At 44.6% G+C, this 17,246-nt stretch overlaps 1 protein-coding gene across 10 annotated transcripts in view; it reads left to right on the top strand.

Moving 5' to 3' along the window:
• Nucleotides 1-17,246, top strand: part of Dnajc6 (DnaJ heat shock protein family (Hsp40) member C6) — a 164,790-nt gene that overhangs the window by 47,548 nt on the left and 99,996 nt on the right. Inside the window, exon 1 of one of the 10 annotated variants that reach the window (XM_006998020.4) lies at nucleotides 12,317-12,774. The exons of the other annotated variants lie outside the window; for them this stretch is intronic. Coding sequence (XP_006998082.2) covers nucleotides 12,588-12,774 — 187 coding nt within the window. The 5' untranslated portion in view covers nucleotides 12,317-12,587. Of the gene's footprint in view, nucleotides 1-12,316; nucleotides 12,775-17,246 lie in introns of those variants that run through there. 10 annotated transcript variants of the gene reach the window in all.

The raw sequence follows: 17,246 nt of genomic DNA on the forward strand, positions 1-17,246 counted from the left end.
AATACATGAAGTTGGGTTATACATGTGAAAGAAGGTTGGTTATGTCTTGGTATTAATGTTGCATTGTGGGTACAAAGGAATCAACTACATCATTTAATCTACATTTGTGTGTGCTTGATAACTTCTATAATAAAAAGTGAAAAATATAAAATAAAATGCCTCCCTCTCATTACCTAAATTTCTCATTCATTATTATTATTTTTTGGACAGATGGAGAATGAATCAGATCCTCACTTGGCCATATCAAACAGTCTTAGAACTATTGTGTCACAAATAGCTACCAAACTGTTTTAAGTCCTGTGATCAACTTGGATGGCTTCAAGTGCTCTAGACTCCACTGGGATTATATAGGTAGACTGAAGAAATAGAATTCTGCACAGAGGAAGGAGCAGAGACTAGGGAAGTCGCAGGTGACCTGAACCAGGATTGCAGGTCTGAGCTGGGCCTGTCTTTGGGGACCCCAGTGCATCACTGGCCTTGGGGTCAGGGGCAGTGGACACAGCCATGTACTTGCTGAAGCGCAGCAGCAAACACCACAGCCAGCCACCGAGCTAAGCTTTTGTGTCCTTAATGTCACACAGTTTTAATAGCTGCCTTATCACTTAGATGTAACAATTTTATGAGTGAGCTAACAGAGTTTTAAGTTATAAAACGTGTCTGTGCCATATGGAGATGGAATTCCTAGTCACTGTTGTGGTGAATGAAGAATTGAGATCCAGAGGTCAGGTGGAACATTATATCCCATTGGGGACTAGAATGGCTGCTTGTAACAGGAAGAAGAAAAAGAGTGGCTCACCACAGGGCTCTCTTTCTTTCTTTTCCTTAACTAATCTAGAGATAATTATCGAGTGGCTGCCATGGATTTCTGGGGCTCGGGGTTCTTATGTCTTTTGCTTCCGTGCCAAAGCCTTTTATCCTGAAGCCTCGTGGTTTGAGATGTCTGTGGGAGCTCCGATGTCCAGCCAGAAGAAAAAGCAAAAGATTGGAAGCAGGGTGTTGTACCTGCATTTGCTTTTAAGGATCAATGCCAGCAACTGCTCACATGGCTTCTTTCTGTATTACAGTGGCTACAACTTAGCCCTGTGTGCATGTCTAGCAGACTGTAGAAAGCTATGTGTGGCGGATCCACACCATGAGAGACAAACGAAACGTGCGTTCTTTATTCTGAATGGTTAGACTCCCAGCTGAGTGGGTTCTGTTAACCCTGAATATGGAGAGGGATGTTGGTGGACACCTGCAATAACTGTTTAGACCAAATAGCTCATTTTAGAACTCTGGTCTCTTTGAATGAAATTCTTTTTTTTTTTTTTTTTTTTTTTTTTTTTTTTTTTTGGTTTTTTGAGACAGGGTTTCTCTGTGTAGCTTTGCGCCTTCCTGGAACTCGCTTTGTAGACCAGGCTGGCCTCCAACTCACAGAGATCTGCCTGCCTCTGCCTCCCGAGTGCTGGGATTAAAGGTGTGCGCCACCACCGCCCGGCTTTTTTTTTTTTTTTTTTTGGAAATTCTTGTTGTAGGACTTTTCAAAAATTGAACAAGTTAAACACATGAGCAGCCCAAGAATTCAGTTTAATGTCCAGAAAGGTTGGATTCTTCCAGCCTTGTAGCCAGGAGGCAGCAGTGCTTTGGTGTTCTAGACTGAGCACCAGCACGCGGACTTGGTTCCCTCTGTGTCGTCACCACACGGCAGCTGCCAGGTGCTCCATGTGCTCTGGGCCCCAGCGCTTGGCTAGGTACAATGAGGTTTCGGGGGCGGGGGGAAGCTTCAGAGTGTAAAAACCATACATAATAAGGCAGGGCTAATAGGAACACCCAAGATTTAGTTCTGTGCCGGCTTGCACCTGACTTGGGGGAGCTCTGCCTAGAAAAGGTAAAAGTTTATCTGTTTCTCCCTGATGGAGAGCAGCTGAGCTCTGAAGTAGTCTATTAGCATCTGCCAGGTTGCGTAGCTGAGGTTTCTCTGCGTGAAAGAGGACATGAAACCAGCCAGTGTTTCTGTGAGTTACTTGGTTATCTTTAATTAGATGCAATCACTTATTTCACACACTTGGCTATTCAAAGAAAAGCACATGCGACTGCATGAAAGGAATCACATCTTCATATACCTGAACACACAGCAGTGGGCAAAAACGATGAACTGTCGAATGGACCGATGGCTGCAGAAAACACCCTGTACAAGGTTTCGGGCTGCTGACTTCACTGAATCCAGAATTGAATTTGCTTCTTTCTATTTCCTCAGCTTCTTATGAGTCTTTTTCACATCCTAATGTCTGCTGAAGATGGGTGTAGACACAGCCTCTAACCTGCGCTGGCAAGCTGGGCTCCTCATCCGGGACTCCTTCAGGATTGCTGCCTGCTTTTCAGTGGCATCGTTTTCACTCTCTCTAGCTCTTAGTTGTTTCAGTAATTCTTTTGCATACAACACATTTCTTAGGCCGGTGGTTTTACCATATGATCTCCATGGGTTACTGATGCAATGGCAGCACAGGCACATCGTCACACCACGAACATTTTCTCGAAAAGTCGAAAGACATGCCAAACGTCCAGGCCAGACAGTGACCTAAAGCAAGACCCTGTCAAAAACAAAAAACAAAACAACAAAACATAACAAAAACCCAAACCAAAACAAAAAGGGCAAATACTAGCAAGTGACCTTGGTAACCGTATCTGAAGTAAGTGAGCTCATTAAGGAAATGTAGGGTGAACTGTTCTGTAAGCTAAAGAGAATCCCCAAATATCATTTTGTATTTTCAGTCTCTTGGGTGCTTCCTGCTGCACTTAACATGTAGCAGGAACGGTGCAGGGCCTGCTAAACCATGATATGGATTGTCTTTATTTAACTGCCAGGGTTGCTTAAAATGCTTGCCTGGGACATTGACAATATCAGGCTAATACTACTGCAGCCTGGGAAGCCAGCTCCCAGAACTGCTCCAGGATAGCAAAAAGAATGCCTCAGAGTAGTGAAGTGTAGCTAGAGTTTTCCTGCCTGGCCCACAGTCAGGACAAATCTCTCTCACCCACCAGTCCCACAGCTGCTCAGACCCAACCAAGTAAACACACAGAGATTTACATTACTTATAAACTGTATGGCCGTGGCAGGCTTCTAGCTAGCTGTTCTTTTTTTTTTTTTTTTTTTTTTTTTTTGGTTTTTCGAGACAAGGTTTCTCTGTGTAGCTTTGCGCCTTTCCTGGAGCTCACTTGGTAGCCCAGGCTGGCCTCGAACTCACAGAGATCCGCCTGGCTCTGCCTCCCGAGTGCTGGGATTAAAGGCGTGCGCCACCACCGCCCGGCGCTAGCTGTTCTTATATCTTAAATTAACACATTTCTATTAATCTATAAGTTGCCACGTGTTTCGTGGCTTACTGGTATCTTAACATCTTCTCATGGCGGCAGCTGGCAGCGTCTCTGTGCCTCAGCCTTCCTGTTCCCAGAATTCCCCTCTCTCCTTGTCCCGCCTATACATCCTGCCTGGCTATTGGCCAATCAGTGTTTTGTTTATTAACCAATCAGAGCAACACATTTAACATACAGAACATCCCACAGCATTGAGGGCTTAGGAAAAATTCTTATCTATCTGGGGGCTAGACTTTTCTATCTGAGGGAAAAAAAAAAATAAGGAAACACACATGCTTTCTGACAGTAACTTTCTCTTTTACTTCATTTAAAAATCTATTTCTGAAAGTCTATCTCCACATGGCTATGTTCTTTACATACAACTATATATCTCTCTTTACATATATACATCTCTCTCCTGCACAGCCATATACTTCTATATACATCAATTTTTTTTTGGTTTTTCGAGACAGGGTTTCTTTGTGTAGCTTTGCACCTTTCCTGGAACTCACTTGGTAGTCCAGGCTGGCCTTGAACTCACAGAGATCTGCCTGGCTCTGCCTCCCGAGTGCTGGGATTAAAGGCATGCGCCGCCACTGCCCGGTGCTCTCTTTTTTATATATATCTCTGCATCTCTCCTATACACATTTCTTCTCTCTACTCTGCAACATTCCTTCACACACTACTACATCATTCACTCACTCTCTTTTTCACATACCTCTCTGCCCTATATCCACATCTCTGTCCTACATACTCATCTCTTTTCTATACAGCTTTATCTTCCTTGTCTCCACAGAGTTACAAATCTCCACACATTCTCTCTCTACACACTCAGCTACATCTTCCTTTCAACACACACACACACACACACACACACACACACACACACACACACATACACACACACCAACAGCCAAACTCTGGACAATTATATGTTACAATTTCAGGGTCTGACCCATTCTCATAACACATGATAAGTCACACAGTTTCTCTCAGGCTAGGGAGGTGGTGCTGACTGGGCATGGTGAGTAAAGTAACACGTAGCTCTGAGTGGTCGGGGTTCCCAGATGGGAAGTGACATTGAAACCCAGGACCTAAACAATAAACAATTAGTTGGCTGTACCTTGAGTGGTAGGGGTATGTGCAGAAAGTCCATTACTGCAGAGGGTTATGTCTACCAAAGTTGTTTCATGCCTGGCCTTGATTCAACAAACACTTGGGAACTTGTCTTTGTGTATTCTCTGCAGGGGCAGCTAGTCTGTTTTGAGCTAGCTAAATGTGTAAAAGGCTGTCTTTGTGACTGAGAATACTGTTACTTTGTTGTGTCAGTTATGAAAAAATTCCAGTATTATTTCTGTTCATCAGAATTATACAGCTTGAACAGAAATCATCTTCTTGACCATCCACAGCTGTAAGTGTGCCCAATAGATGGAATATATACATGAGATAAACACACAAGCAGTGGGAAAATACCCATGGCAGTTCTTAGGGGAGAAATGTAGTGGCACATGAGAAAAATTACAGATGGGTACAGCCAGTCACTTACAATCAGTGACCCCATGGTCTTTGCCAAGTGGAGTTTCCCCTCAGAGAGTTATTCATTTTGTAGTTCGACCTGTTGAATACTAGTTGTCACCTGCTGTATACTCCCACAGCCTCTGGTAAAGCCATTACTACTAGCAGCTCTCAGCATAATACATAATTAAGAATGCTATGACAATTCTAAAGCAGTTTTTTTTTACATGTAAACATTTATGAAATCTTGAAGCATCTTAAAATTGATAGGTCATATTTGCATCTGTATCATGTTTTTATTTCTGAATTCTGTGACTTAAAATGGATTCTTAGATTTGATAAAATGCAACATTTGAAAGGTTTCCTTTTCATTATGTGCTTTCATGTGTCTTTAAAACTTTTTAAAGTTAAATTTATTTGTTTGTGCGGTAGGGTAGGAGTGTGTGAGGTCAGAGAGTGACTCAAATAGGAGTTTATTCTTTCCTTCTTCCATGCGGGTTCTGAGAATGGAACTCAGGTCATCAGGCCTGGTGGCAGTCGTCACAATGCCCACTTTCATGCATCTTACTTTGTTTCTTCCTGTGCGGAAGAGAAGAAAAGTACGGCTGTGAGTCCATGCCAGGTCATAGAAAACTTGCATATGCACATTTGGACAGCACTCAAACATAGGTATAATGTTTCCTTCAAAGCCCATGGCTTTTCTCCATGTCTCTTTAATCCCTGTGTATTTAGTTTGGCATACTGATGTGTCAAATGTAATAGAGGCCCAACCACTTTTAATGTTAAGAGTTTGTTTTTTACATCTTTGTGGCTTCAAACTCGTCACCATCTTCCTGCCTCTGTGTCCTAAGTGCTGGAGAAACAGGCATGCATCACCAAGCCTGTCCCAAGCTTTACTTTTTATTTTTAAACATTTATTTATCTGAAATAAAGTCTCACTGTGTAGCCTCGCCCAGCCTTGAACTTTCTATCCTGTCCTAGCCTCTTGAGTGCTGGCATTACAAGTGTGTGCCACCATGCATCATTTAGGTGTTACTTAGTTACTTTAAAAAAACAAACAAACTATATTTTAAGTAGTTTTAATTTACAATTGCCAATATAGTATGAGGGTGAGCTAGGAGCTTGCTTTTGATGAAAATAAAAGCATTTTCCTTCTAGTCATCCCCTCCCCTCTTTGGGTTTTTGAGACAGAGTTTCTCTGTGTAGCCCAGGCTGTCCTGGAACTGGCTTTGTAGACCAGGCTGGCCTCCAACTTAGATTTGTCTGCCTCTTCCTCCCGAGTGCTGGGATTAAAGGCATGCACTGCCACCACCCAGCTCTTCTAATGGCTTTGAAGTGAACAAAGGGTAGCCAAGCACCAACTTTTAGGTGTACAACCCGAAATCCTCTTTGAACCAGTTGTTTAAAAGCAAGAGTGCATATGAGGAAGCCTTATCAATCAGAAAATTTCAGGCTTCACTGAGCACAGGCTGCCGCATGGGCAGTACAGCCAGGGCAGTTCCCTTTTCGCTGGTCACCCTGAGAATTGCGGTGACCCCACCGGCTTGAAGATTCTCTCTCACGGTGGAGTTGTCACTGTAGCCTTGTGTAGCGGCCAAGTGTGACCAGCAAATTTGACATTTGAGTCCTGATATCTGTGTGAGCTTGGGTGAGAGACGCAGGCACTCCAAGTTTGCTTAAAAGTAAGATGGCATTTGCAGGGCTGTCAGGGGTGTGAGGGCTGAGCAAGAAAGGAAACCTGAAAATGGGAACTAACTGGTGAGTTATCTGTATAACTACCGGCTCTTGAAGGAAGCACAGGTTTCAGGATGAGTTGTCTTGGAAAGTATGCCCTACCTAGAAAACTGGTTTTGCCTTCCAGGAGACCCAGCACTTGGTCAGACACCAAAAACAGACATCTCTACTCCCAAGTAAAGTTAAGTAGGGATTTTCTTGGGTCGGTGATACCGTGGCACACTCATCATCTTCCAGCTCACTGCCTGCTTGCTCTTGTGTGTTGCTGTATGTAACTCTTGGCAGCTGCTCCGAGTTACACATGCGATTCTCTGCTGAAACCTTGATCTGCTGGGGTGTAGCAAATGGGAGCACTTGAATGATTGGAGTTTTCCCCTCTGGACATCATTTGGAGGAGGAGAAGGAAAGGATACGTTTTAAGAAGATAGGAAACTTGAGCCCAAGAGACTCCTGAAAATCTGCCCTTTTGGTTTTACTGCCAGGAAGAGAATGGGTTGGGTCCACCCTGATGATGAAGAACAGAGTGAGAAAAGATTCCCAGCCTGGTCCTCTTTCTTCTTGGCTGTGGCTCAAAGATGTAGGTTTTGTCACTGGTCTTGGTCCTGTCCTTGGTCCTTCAGGTGAGACTTTGACACTATGGGTCTCAGGTCCAAATGCCTGTGTGGGCTGGCAGGAAGAAGAGCAGTAGGCTGGGAATGGTGGTGGGATGTGGCACTCAAACTAGATCCTGGGAACCTTCTGGAAAGACATGTAAACTTAAAGTTTTTCTTTTCTAAAGTCCAGGAAAACCAAACATGTCTGGGGTATATCTGGGAACGGCTCAGTTCAGTGCTTCAGTTGTGCATCTTCACGGGTCGTGTCCCACTAGGAAGACGACCTGGTATGACTCTGAGGTGTGCTGCCCACTGAAGTTTTAATGCTGTTCGTCGATTTATGTTGACCAAAACAGAAAACTAAAGGGTCGTGTTTCAGAGACCTGGCTTTGAAACAGAAAGAACGCACCAGGGACTTGGTCCTCATTTACCATCTAATTTGGAAGAATTCTTTGTTATCCACTTGTTCAGGTGAACCCAGATGTCACAGCGTAGAGGGGTGTCACAGTTAGGAACACTGGAACTGCTCTGTAGCAGAGGTTGTGCTCATCAGAGAGACAGGCAGACATTTACCATCAGAACTTACGTTGAGAATTAGAGCTGTGTCCTTACTGAGTGTAAACACACACACACACACACACACACACACACACACACACACACACACACACAAATGCAAAAAGGAAATGATACAGTATTTTTGTTTGTTCACTCATTGTTTAATTTAGTATTTGCTCACTATTTATGCATTTACTGTTTGGATACTTTCTGGTTGTCATGGAACACAAGGAAAACATGGACTTTCCTTCATAAATACTCCAAATGTAACTGGAAAAATAGGCCCGCAAATGTGTAAAAACCCAAGGCAGAAAAATCACTTTACCTTATACAAAATGCTTTTTACATTATCATCTATCAAAATGATAACAAATAAAGCAGGGCAGGTTTTAGTTTAATTTTAAAGATAGGAAATTATTTGCATCTTTGAAAAAGTGACTTAATGAGATATAAAATATGTTAATAGTTGGAAATATAGCAATAAGTCATTTATATGGTAGTAGTTGTAGAAATAATAGGCAATGATAATAGTATTTGTTAAGCATTTCTATCTGGTAATAATTTACTTAAGGACTGGAGAGGTGGCCAGTGCTTAAGAGAGCTTGCTGATCTTCTAGGGGACCTTAGTTCGGTTTCCGGCACCCATACTGGGAGGCTGGCCAGCCTATAACTCTAGCACCAAGGAGGTGGCTCTCTTCTTGTCTCTGCACTCATATGGCATCCACACATATGCCTACATTTAAAAAATATTTTAAAATTGACTTAATCCTCACTTCAACCTTGTTATAATGGAAGCATGTTCCTTTTCCATGGGAAAAGTAAGACAGATTAGGTGATCTGGCCAGAGCCCGAGTGCCTTGGACTCATTGCTGCGTGGTTTGGTTCCAGGACCTCGTTCTCCATCACTGTTCCCAGAAGTGAAAGGGTGTATGGTCGCAGCTTACCTTCACTTGGTAGCCTCACTGCCAAATGTGGCTGATATTTGCTCCGGAGAGAACTTTGGTTGGGGGCATGGAGGAAGAGAGTCTGAACATCTCTCAGTGTGGACACCCATCATGGAGTTAGTGAAATCAACTGAAGAGTCACCCCGAAGGGGACGTCCAGTCCTTTGTGTACGTCCCCATATGTGAAATTTTATTCTCGAGATAAAATAGGTTATGGAGCATTCTGTTAGTTTTTCATTAAATCATTTATTTATTTATATTGAGGTATGATTTCACTGTGTAGCCCTGGTTGGCCTGAAACTTACTATGTAGACCTGGCTGGCCTTGAACACACAGAGATCCACCTGCCTCTGCCTCCTGAGTGCTGGGATTAAAGGTGTGCGCCACCACACTTGGCAATTGTATTTCTCTCTCTCTCTCTCTCTCTCTCTCTCTCTCTCTCTCTCTCTCTCTCTCTCTCTCTCTGTTTTTCTCTCTCTCTCTCTCTCTCTCTCTGTTTCTCTCTCTCTGTGTGTGTGTGTGTGTGTGTGTGTGTGTGTGTGTGTGTGTGTGTGTAACGTCTGTAGGCCAGAAGTGGGCATCTGATCCCCTGGAACTGGGGTTATAGACAGTTGTTTTCTGCCCAACATGGACGCTGGGAACCAAACTCCAGTGCTCCGAAAGAGTAACAGGTACTCTTAAGCCTTAAGCCATGTCTCCAGCTTTTATAAATCAGCCTTGATCTTGAGAAACATCAGAGTAGGTGTACATGTCCACCTCAGCTTTTACCAGTACTACCTCCCTCTCTGAAGCTCAGGTTCTCATCATTATTATTTGTGTGTGTGTGTGTGTGTGTGTGTGTGTGTGTGTGTGTGTGTGTGTGTGTGCACATGTGTGGTCAGTAGTTGATTTCGATCTCAGCTGTGTTTTCTTAGGTGTGGTCCACCCAACTTTTTATTTTTGTTTATACAGGGTCTCTCTCTCATTGGTCTAGAGTCTCAGGGGTCCGCCTTTCTCCACTTCTCCAGTGCTGGGATTATAAACTTGAACCACCACATCTGAATCCCTAACTCCCCTCCCCCTCAAATGTCGCTTCTCATGCTCAGGAGGAAGCCCTTTATCAGCTGAACCATCTCTCCATCCATCCACCCCTCACCAAGTTCTTACTAGTAACACAGATACCGCTCTATCTTCTGCTTCTGGAGAAAAGAACACTTTCCTTTCAGCTGCAGTCATGGGAGGGACTGGGATTGCAAAGGCACAGGACAGAGCTGTTCTTGAAGACAGGCCAGCGGAGTGACAACAGGAAACATTTATGTGCTCGGTATAGATGACTAGGTCAGGTCCTGTTTGTCTCTTCAGCTCCGTCCTGCTACTTGTTGTATACTGAACACTTGCTAGTGCAGAGAAAAGATCTTCATGGGGGAAGTGAGCTTTTTAGGAATCTGTTAGAGTTAAGTTGGTGCATGTTCCAAGTTGGTCTCCAAACTCCAGACTTCAGGCTGTTGTAAATTAATCTAGATAGTGTAGTCTTCTTGTGTTCATTAGAGCCCAGCTTTGTAGAAATATTAATAGTTATTCTGATTGATTTAGCTTATGTTAACTGTAAAGCTAAAAAAATAAGATGATATGGCCCAGGGTGTAGCTCAGTGGTACATCCTTTGCTTACCATATTTGAGATTCTGGGTTCTGTCCCAGAAAAGGAAAAAAAAAAAAAATGCTGTCTAGCCCATTCATAGCTTTCTTTAAATTTTCAAACTTGGGAGATAGATATCCAAAAATACAAAGGCATATGTCTCAGTTTCTTTTACCAATGTGCTTGCAATTCTGAAGTCTAGCAAAAATAACCCAAAGGGCTCCCTTTGAAAACAATAGTTTTCACTTTCAGAAATTGCTGTCTCTGAATTCTCTAAATTTAGTGACTATAAAGCCAGCATCTGCCAAAGTCCACACATGATGGACATGAGATTTCTATACTCCCTGTGGGTCAGTAATGAATTGAGAGCATGCAGAAAGAGGTTATTAAATGCCATTGGAAAACATTTTGTTACTAGGTTTTAAAAGTTATTACTTCAGTGAAGTAACCAAAATAGCTCAGGCTTACAGATTTGCAAGTTTGAAAGGAAAGCATTTGTGTTTAAAATCATATCTCCGTTTTTCCTGCCACCATTCAAAGTTGTTATAAGCAAGCATTAGCTATGGCTTCAGCTTCCGGTCACAGTCCACCTCAGCAGATGGGAACACACTAGGCAGGGAGTGGAGAATGGATGAAGGGTTCTAGCACCCAGCATCCTTGACCTCTTCAGACTCCTTCTCTACCCGCAGGACGTGTGTCTGTGTCATCTTTGAACAAGAAAATGCCCGTCAAGCCAGTGAATTTATTGTGTTTGGCCTATGAGGCGCTGGAGTTTCCAGGGACTTTAGATTCTAGATGATCTGGGTGGAAGACTCTTAGTTGCTGTTGTTGGATTTTTTTTTTTTTTTTTTTTTTTTTTGTGTGTGTGTGTGTGTCCTGATGTGATCAAAATAATAACAGCAAGAGAAACCTATGTAAACCAAGAAGCAGGTCAAGCCGGCTTTGTACCTGTGTGCCTACACATTGCACACACATCCACTTTTTTTCTTGTATCACAGGATACTGTCAGAGTGCTTCTAAAAGTTTTTCATTTTACCTTATCCAAGTACCAGGAGAGAGAGAGAGAGAGAGAGAGAGAGAGAGAGAGAGAGAGAGAGAGAGAGAGAGAGAGAGAGAGAAAGATCCTCTTAAGTCAACATTTTTATCTAGTCTTTCACCTGAGCTGAGGAGGGAGCCTTCTGAAACACTACCAGGCGAAAACAAACATTGGCCGATTGCATCTTGAGACTGAACAGAGTTCCTATGTAGAGTGTGGAGGTCTAACACTCGCACAGTGCTGGGGCCACTTTAGGAATACAAACATCACAAGCCGGTGGCGAGGCAGACAGGCTCGCAGAGCCTTCCTCAAGAAGAGGGCATTGGCTCTCCAGCTTAATTAACTTTGTGACAGAGCCCTTCCCATAACGACATTTTTTTTTCCTTGTCTACAACTGTAAAAGAAAAACAAGGGGCGAGGCTAGAGGATGGAAAGAAAATCTGGTGTATTTTCCTTTCCAGAAATCCCTCAAGCCAGCTGAGCTGGGGAGGCCCTTCTCCCGGTTCCTAGTTAAAGGGTAAGAGACCTGGAAGTGCACATGTTCTCTCATGTCCACAGCTCATCCCGTGCCGGGGATGTGCAGAGATGCCGCTCTGCTCCGAGTACACAAATGGTCTGCCATCAGCACGATTCTTTTCCCTCTCCTACCGGAGTTACCAGCCAGTCCACCAGGTTGATCACCACCCAGGCGGCTTTTACTTGCCGAATCCTCCAACAAAGACAAGGCGAATTAACACGAAATGGGCCTGCCTGGCTCTCTGTGATAGTGCCCCGTCTCCCAGGCTCACCGGGCCTGAGACACCTTCCCTCCCCGCCCCCCCTTTTTTTTTTCTGAAGCAAGCGCGCGCTGACACACCCCTCCCTCCGCGTTGTCGCGGTCCCCTCCCCATCCCGCCCCGCCCCGTTTTCCGCTTTCAGCCTCCCTCCCTTCGACTCTCCCCTCCTTTACTCGCTTCTGTTTATTCCCTCCCCCTCCAGCCACTCCGGGAGCTGCCCGGCTGCTGCCCGGCTATACCTACACTTCCTCGGGCGCTGTCCAACCTACTACGGGTGGCCGGGCCGGCTACACGCGCTGTGCCCGGGGCGGCGGCTGCGAGCCCTTCCCGGTGGCCGCTCCCTCTTTCCCCTCGTCTTCGCGTCATGTCGGGCACTTGATTATTATTGTTATTATTTTTTTTGCATCCCTCTCTGTCCCGCCTTCCCCTCCCCCTTCCTTTCCCAGGTTGATTTCTTTTTCTTTCCCCTCTTCTCCGGGCTTGCCCATGAGCCTCCTCGGGAGCTACCGGAAAAAGACCAGCAGCGATGGTTATGAATCTTTGCAGCTGGTGGACAGTCACGGGGACTCGAGTGCGCGGGGCGCGGCGGCTGGCACGCAGAGGGTGACCGCGGGTGCGGCGCGCAGTCCCGCCCGGCAGCCTCCGCACCGCGCCAGCACCACGGACAGCTCAGGTAGCGGCCACCGTGGCGCAGTCCTCCAACCCGGCGGCGTGCGTCCCCGGCCCAGGCCGGGAGAGGCTGGGTTGTAGGCCACGGCATCTAATACCACGGGGTGTAACGTCTCTAATTTCTTTTGGTCCAGGGAGCTAAGAAACGTTAGATCCGTCTGGAGGCTCGGTGACATTAGCGAGCACCTCTTAATCTCCCTAGGCTGCTGAATACACTAGCTGGGGGCGGGGAGACGAGGGGAAGGGAGGGGAGGGGAGGGAGCTAGGTTGCTCCGCGAGGCAAGGCGGCTGCTTTCTCCGCCCAGCTGCAGGGGCCGAGGTGAAGGAGAAGCGCCTGGCGCTTTAGCAGCTTGCAGACCACGTTTCTTCCAGTTGTTCCCCTGATGCTGCTGTTATTTACAATTATGTAAAGCTCTGCCACGTCTGAACGGTCTGCTAGGGTTAATGGTTTCTTTCTCCCACGGAAGGCTTTACCTGGGATCAAGAGCCCTGTTAAACAACACAGCTCTTATGCTTTACACAATGCAATTTGTTTGCTCGGTTTGTTGGCTTTGATCTTATTCTTCTGCATGCTAATCGCTCCTCAAGCTTCTCATACGGGGAGATGGAAATGCTTCCAAACTTTGTTGTCTGTGTTTGCAAGTCCATAAGATGTTTTAATGAGTTAGAGACCTCTTAGACACGGTGAGAGTTAGCGATTTGTGTATCAAAACAGTCATCCAGGAATCCCTGCTGGCCAAAGACTTGTGTAAGAGCTGTTTGTTTACTTTTTCTTGTTCCAGGATGGGAACCACAGGGGGCTGGTTCTACCTTTGTGACTGTAATACTGGCAACTGAGGACTGGTGGGAGTCAGGTTGGGATGAAACCAAGTTGGATTTTATTCCTTCACTTTGCGGAGAATTGGTTGTGGATTTTAATTGTGTAATGTCTCTCCTTGGGCTGTCATTTCCTATTTCCCTCTTCCCGAAAGTGACATGAAATACTGTTCACAGATGTTCAGACGTTCTGGACTGAAAGGGAGCGTACTAGTTAAGCCGTGGTTTAAATTGAAGAGGGTGTTGGTGGGAGGTTCGCTCAGACGAACATACAGCTGTTAGTTATTGTTCCTAGTGGACTGCTTGTTTTCTGGGGGTTGAGGAGTGATCCTGTGTTTGGCTATTTGAGCTGCACTTTTCTACGTGGATGCTATTTGTATTTTGACTGGACATGGCCCTCCTTCAAATCATTAGCAGATTCATGTACTCAGACCCATAGACATTTTGGGAAATAATTGAAATGGGCACATTTCCAAATGAGTGCAGAGAAGCCCCACATCAGGGATAGGAAAAATGAGTCCATGCATTTTCTCTTTTTCCACAACAATCATTTTAAGAGTGGGAACTTGTTTTTTAAAGTAGATTACATTATAGGGAAAAACATATACTTTTTGTAGGAAATACATACATACATATATAGTAGGAAATACATATATATATATACATACATACATATATAGTAGGAAATAAATACATATATATATATATATATGTATTTCCTAGGTCCAGTAGCATCCAGACACAAGATTAAACTTTATGGGAGAATTCAGTCAAGAACAGTTTTTTGAGTGTGGGTTGTTATTTGATAGGGACAGCTATTCTAACACAGAAGGCCTAGTTAGGTCCTGGACTTTTGAGGACTGGCTCCTCCCCACCCCCACTAAATCAGGTTTTTCAGTAGGTGGTGAGAACAATGAGCTGCCTTGTTAAACGGTGGAGGTGGGAAGGAAGGTACAGTTATCTCTAAAGTGCTGTTGCCAGGAGTTGGTTCTTCAACTTCATCAAGCTAGGGCTGTTTCAAGAGCACGTTCCTCCTTGCAGCTCCCTGCCACCCCACCATGCCTGTCCCCTCCTGCATCTGCTTAGGGGAATGCTGGGGCTCGGCTGTAGCAGGCTGGTACAAACACGACGTGATGCCCATGTTCAATTGAGAACATGGTTTAGAGTGATAATGTTCGGTTTGGATGAGGGATTAGATCCTGAGAACTGTATTTGTTTCCTAGTGCAACTGTATGTCTTGCTTAATTAGAGTCTTTCTTCCAAGAGGTTCCAAGTGTGGCCCGTGCTGTGTAAATATATCCATTTGTGAGGATATTTAATTAAACTCATGGATCATTTCTAATGCGATAGTCATCTGCCCATTTATCCAGCTGATTGTGTGTGATGTGGTGGACCCGGTAGGAGGTTTGTAGGGCTTTGTTCAAGTAGGAATGTTTTTGAACTGGAAAATATGTGGACATCGCTGTAGAAAATGCAAAGCTTGATCTTGATAGTGCCTTACACATGTGTGACAATTTATGTAGAGCTCTTGGACACTTACCTTATTTCATTCTCTAGAAATAATAGAAACAATAAAGTAGCGGCCTGTGCCTGTGTGCCTGAGGTTGGGGGCTGGAGCCTCAGAACCATTGTTACTTGCTGGAAACTCTAGGTTTTGAGCCCATTCCTCACTTGCAAAAGGAGACATTCTTAACATGGAACTTTAACTGAGGCTCAAGGCAATGTGAGGCTGAAGTTGCACATTTCCCTTACTCTTTTGACTCTGTGCTCCCTGATTCCGGCGTGAGGGTGGTGATGATGATGATGATGATGATGATGATGACGACGATGATGATGTTAGAGACTTGTCTAGTGAAAAGGAGTTACCTAGGAACAGCCAGACTCTGGTCTTCTGTCTTTTTCTTGGAATTATTGCATTTATTTAAAATTTTGTGGTGTGTGTGTGTGTGTGTGTGTGTGTGTGTGTGTGTGTGTGTGCGTGTGGTAGCTCTCAGGAGTCAGTTCTTTCCTTCTACCAGGTGGATCCCAGAGATCAAGCTCAGATCCTCAGACTTGGTAGCAAGCATCTTTACCTCCTGCCCCATCTTGCTGGCCCTGTGTAGTTTGCAGATAGGGTCTCAATATATATAGGCCTGGCTGGCCTAGAATTCACTATGTAGACTAGACTGGCCTTGGACTTGCAGTAATCCTCTGCCCTCAGCCTCAGCGCTGAACTTCTAGGTGTGTGCTACCACACCTGCTTGTCTTCTGTGCTCATGGACTGAGTTTTCTTCTCCATTGGAACAAAGTGACATTCTGTGGAGACACTATGTCAATTGATTGTTGAAATCAAACAATCTTATCAAAGCAGACTCCCCATCTGTTTTCAAAGGAAAGAGGGACAGCTGTTCCAAGGACAGTAATAACTTTCTAACATAACAGTTTCTGGAGCGTTGAGTCCAGAGCAGTTTCCTAGCCAGATGTATCTCATAGAGCGCTCTGCTTTGGCTGCTGGTGGTGGTGGTGGTGGGGTGGGTTCACTTCATTCAGATTATTGTCTAGAGAGGGCTGTCATTCAAATGTCATCCTGTCACACCCATCCCAGGAACTGGAGCTGTCCCAGTACACTGCTTGAGAAACTTCATATTTCTCTTGTGTATATTCTGCCTTCCGGGAAAGGTAGAACTCATAAAGCACACAAAAGTCAAACTCCTTAGCCTGAGCCAATTAGGGCTAACTTGCCAAATTTGTCCTGACAGGCCAGAGAAGAGGTCCACTTAAAATCTGGGGTTTATTAATGAAATTGTAAAGAATAAGGATAAGGAAGTTTTATGACTTGAACATGAAATGTCTCTTACAGACTCATGTGTTTGACACTTGGTGCTATTGGTGGTGGTGGTGGTGGTGGTGTGTGTGTATGTGTGGCAACTTCAGGAGGAGCAGCCTGTGTGGAGGAAGTGTGTCACAGATGTTCCTTTCTTGTTTCTGCCTTTGGTAGTCTCACCTGGACCAGCCCTCTCCCTCTCTCGGCTTCCTGGTTGCTGTGTGTGTTAGGGGCTCTACTCCACCACATCCTCTCTGCCACAGTAGACTGAAACCTGGGACCATGAGCCCTAATACACCTTTTGTCCCTTTAAATAGTTTATATCAGGCATTTTGTCACAGTGACACACAGTGACTAACACAGGAAGAATGCTAGAATGCTCAATTGAGCATGAAAATCTGTTTGGAAATAATCACCTTTGGCAAATATGATGTTAAGAGTGTTTAGTATTCACATTTTGAACTGTTTTTAGTGTCATGAAATATATATTTGGGTAACTTTATGTTTCATAGAAATAATGTACATGTAACAACCCTTTCCTACCAAATTCCATATAGGGACTTTATAGTTTGGAGGCAAATTTCATCTCTGTAACTTATTTAATTTGTGGCTAAATATGCACTAGTTATGGGGTAGGTCATGAGCAAAATATGTTCAAATTTCCAGTGCTGAGGACTGCCAGACTTCTTGGACTTGGAAGGAGGATCCTAGGAACTAAACTTTGGATGTGAGGGCAATCTGGCTATAGCATCTTTCACCCAGTTGATCATTGTGGTTGATTGGTCTGATCTGACTGGCTAGACGGGTGTCCACATCCTCCTTTATGTACATCCTTCTCCAAGTGACATGCTCAGTCA

This window comes from Peromyscus maniculatus, chromosome 2, assembly GCF_049852395.1.
Source record: "Peromyscus maniculatus bairdii isolate BWxNUB_F1_BW_parent chromosome 2, HU_Pman_BW_mat_3.1, whole genome shotgun sequence".
NCBI lineage: Eukaryota > Metazoa > Chordata > Mammalia > Rodentia > Cricetidae > Peromyscus > Peromyscus maniculatus.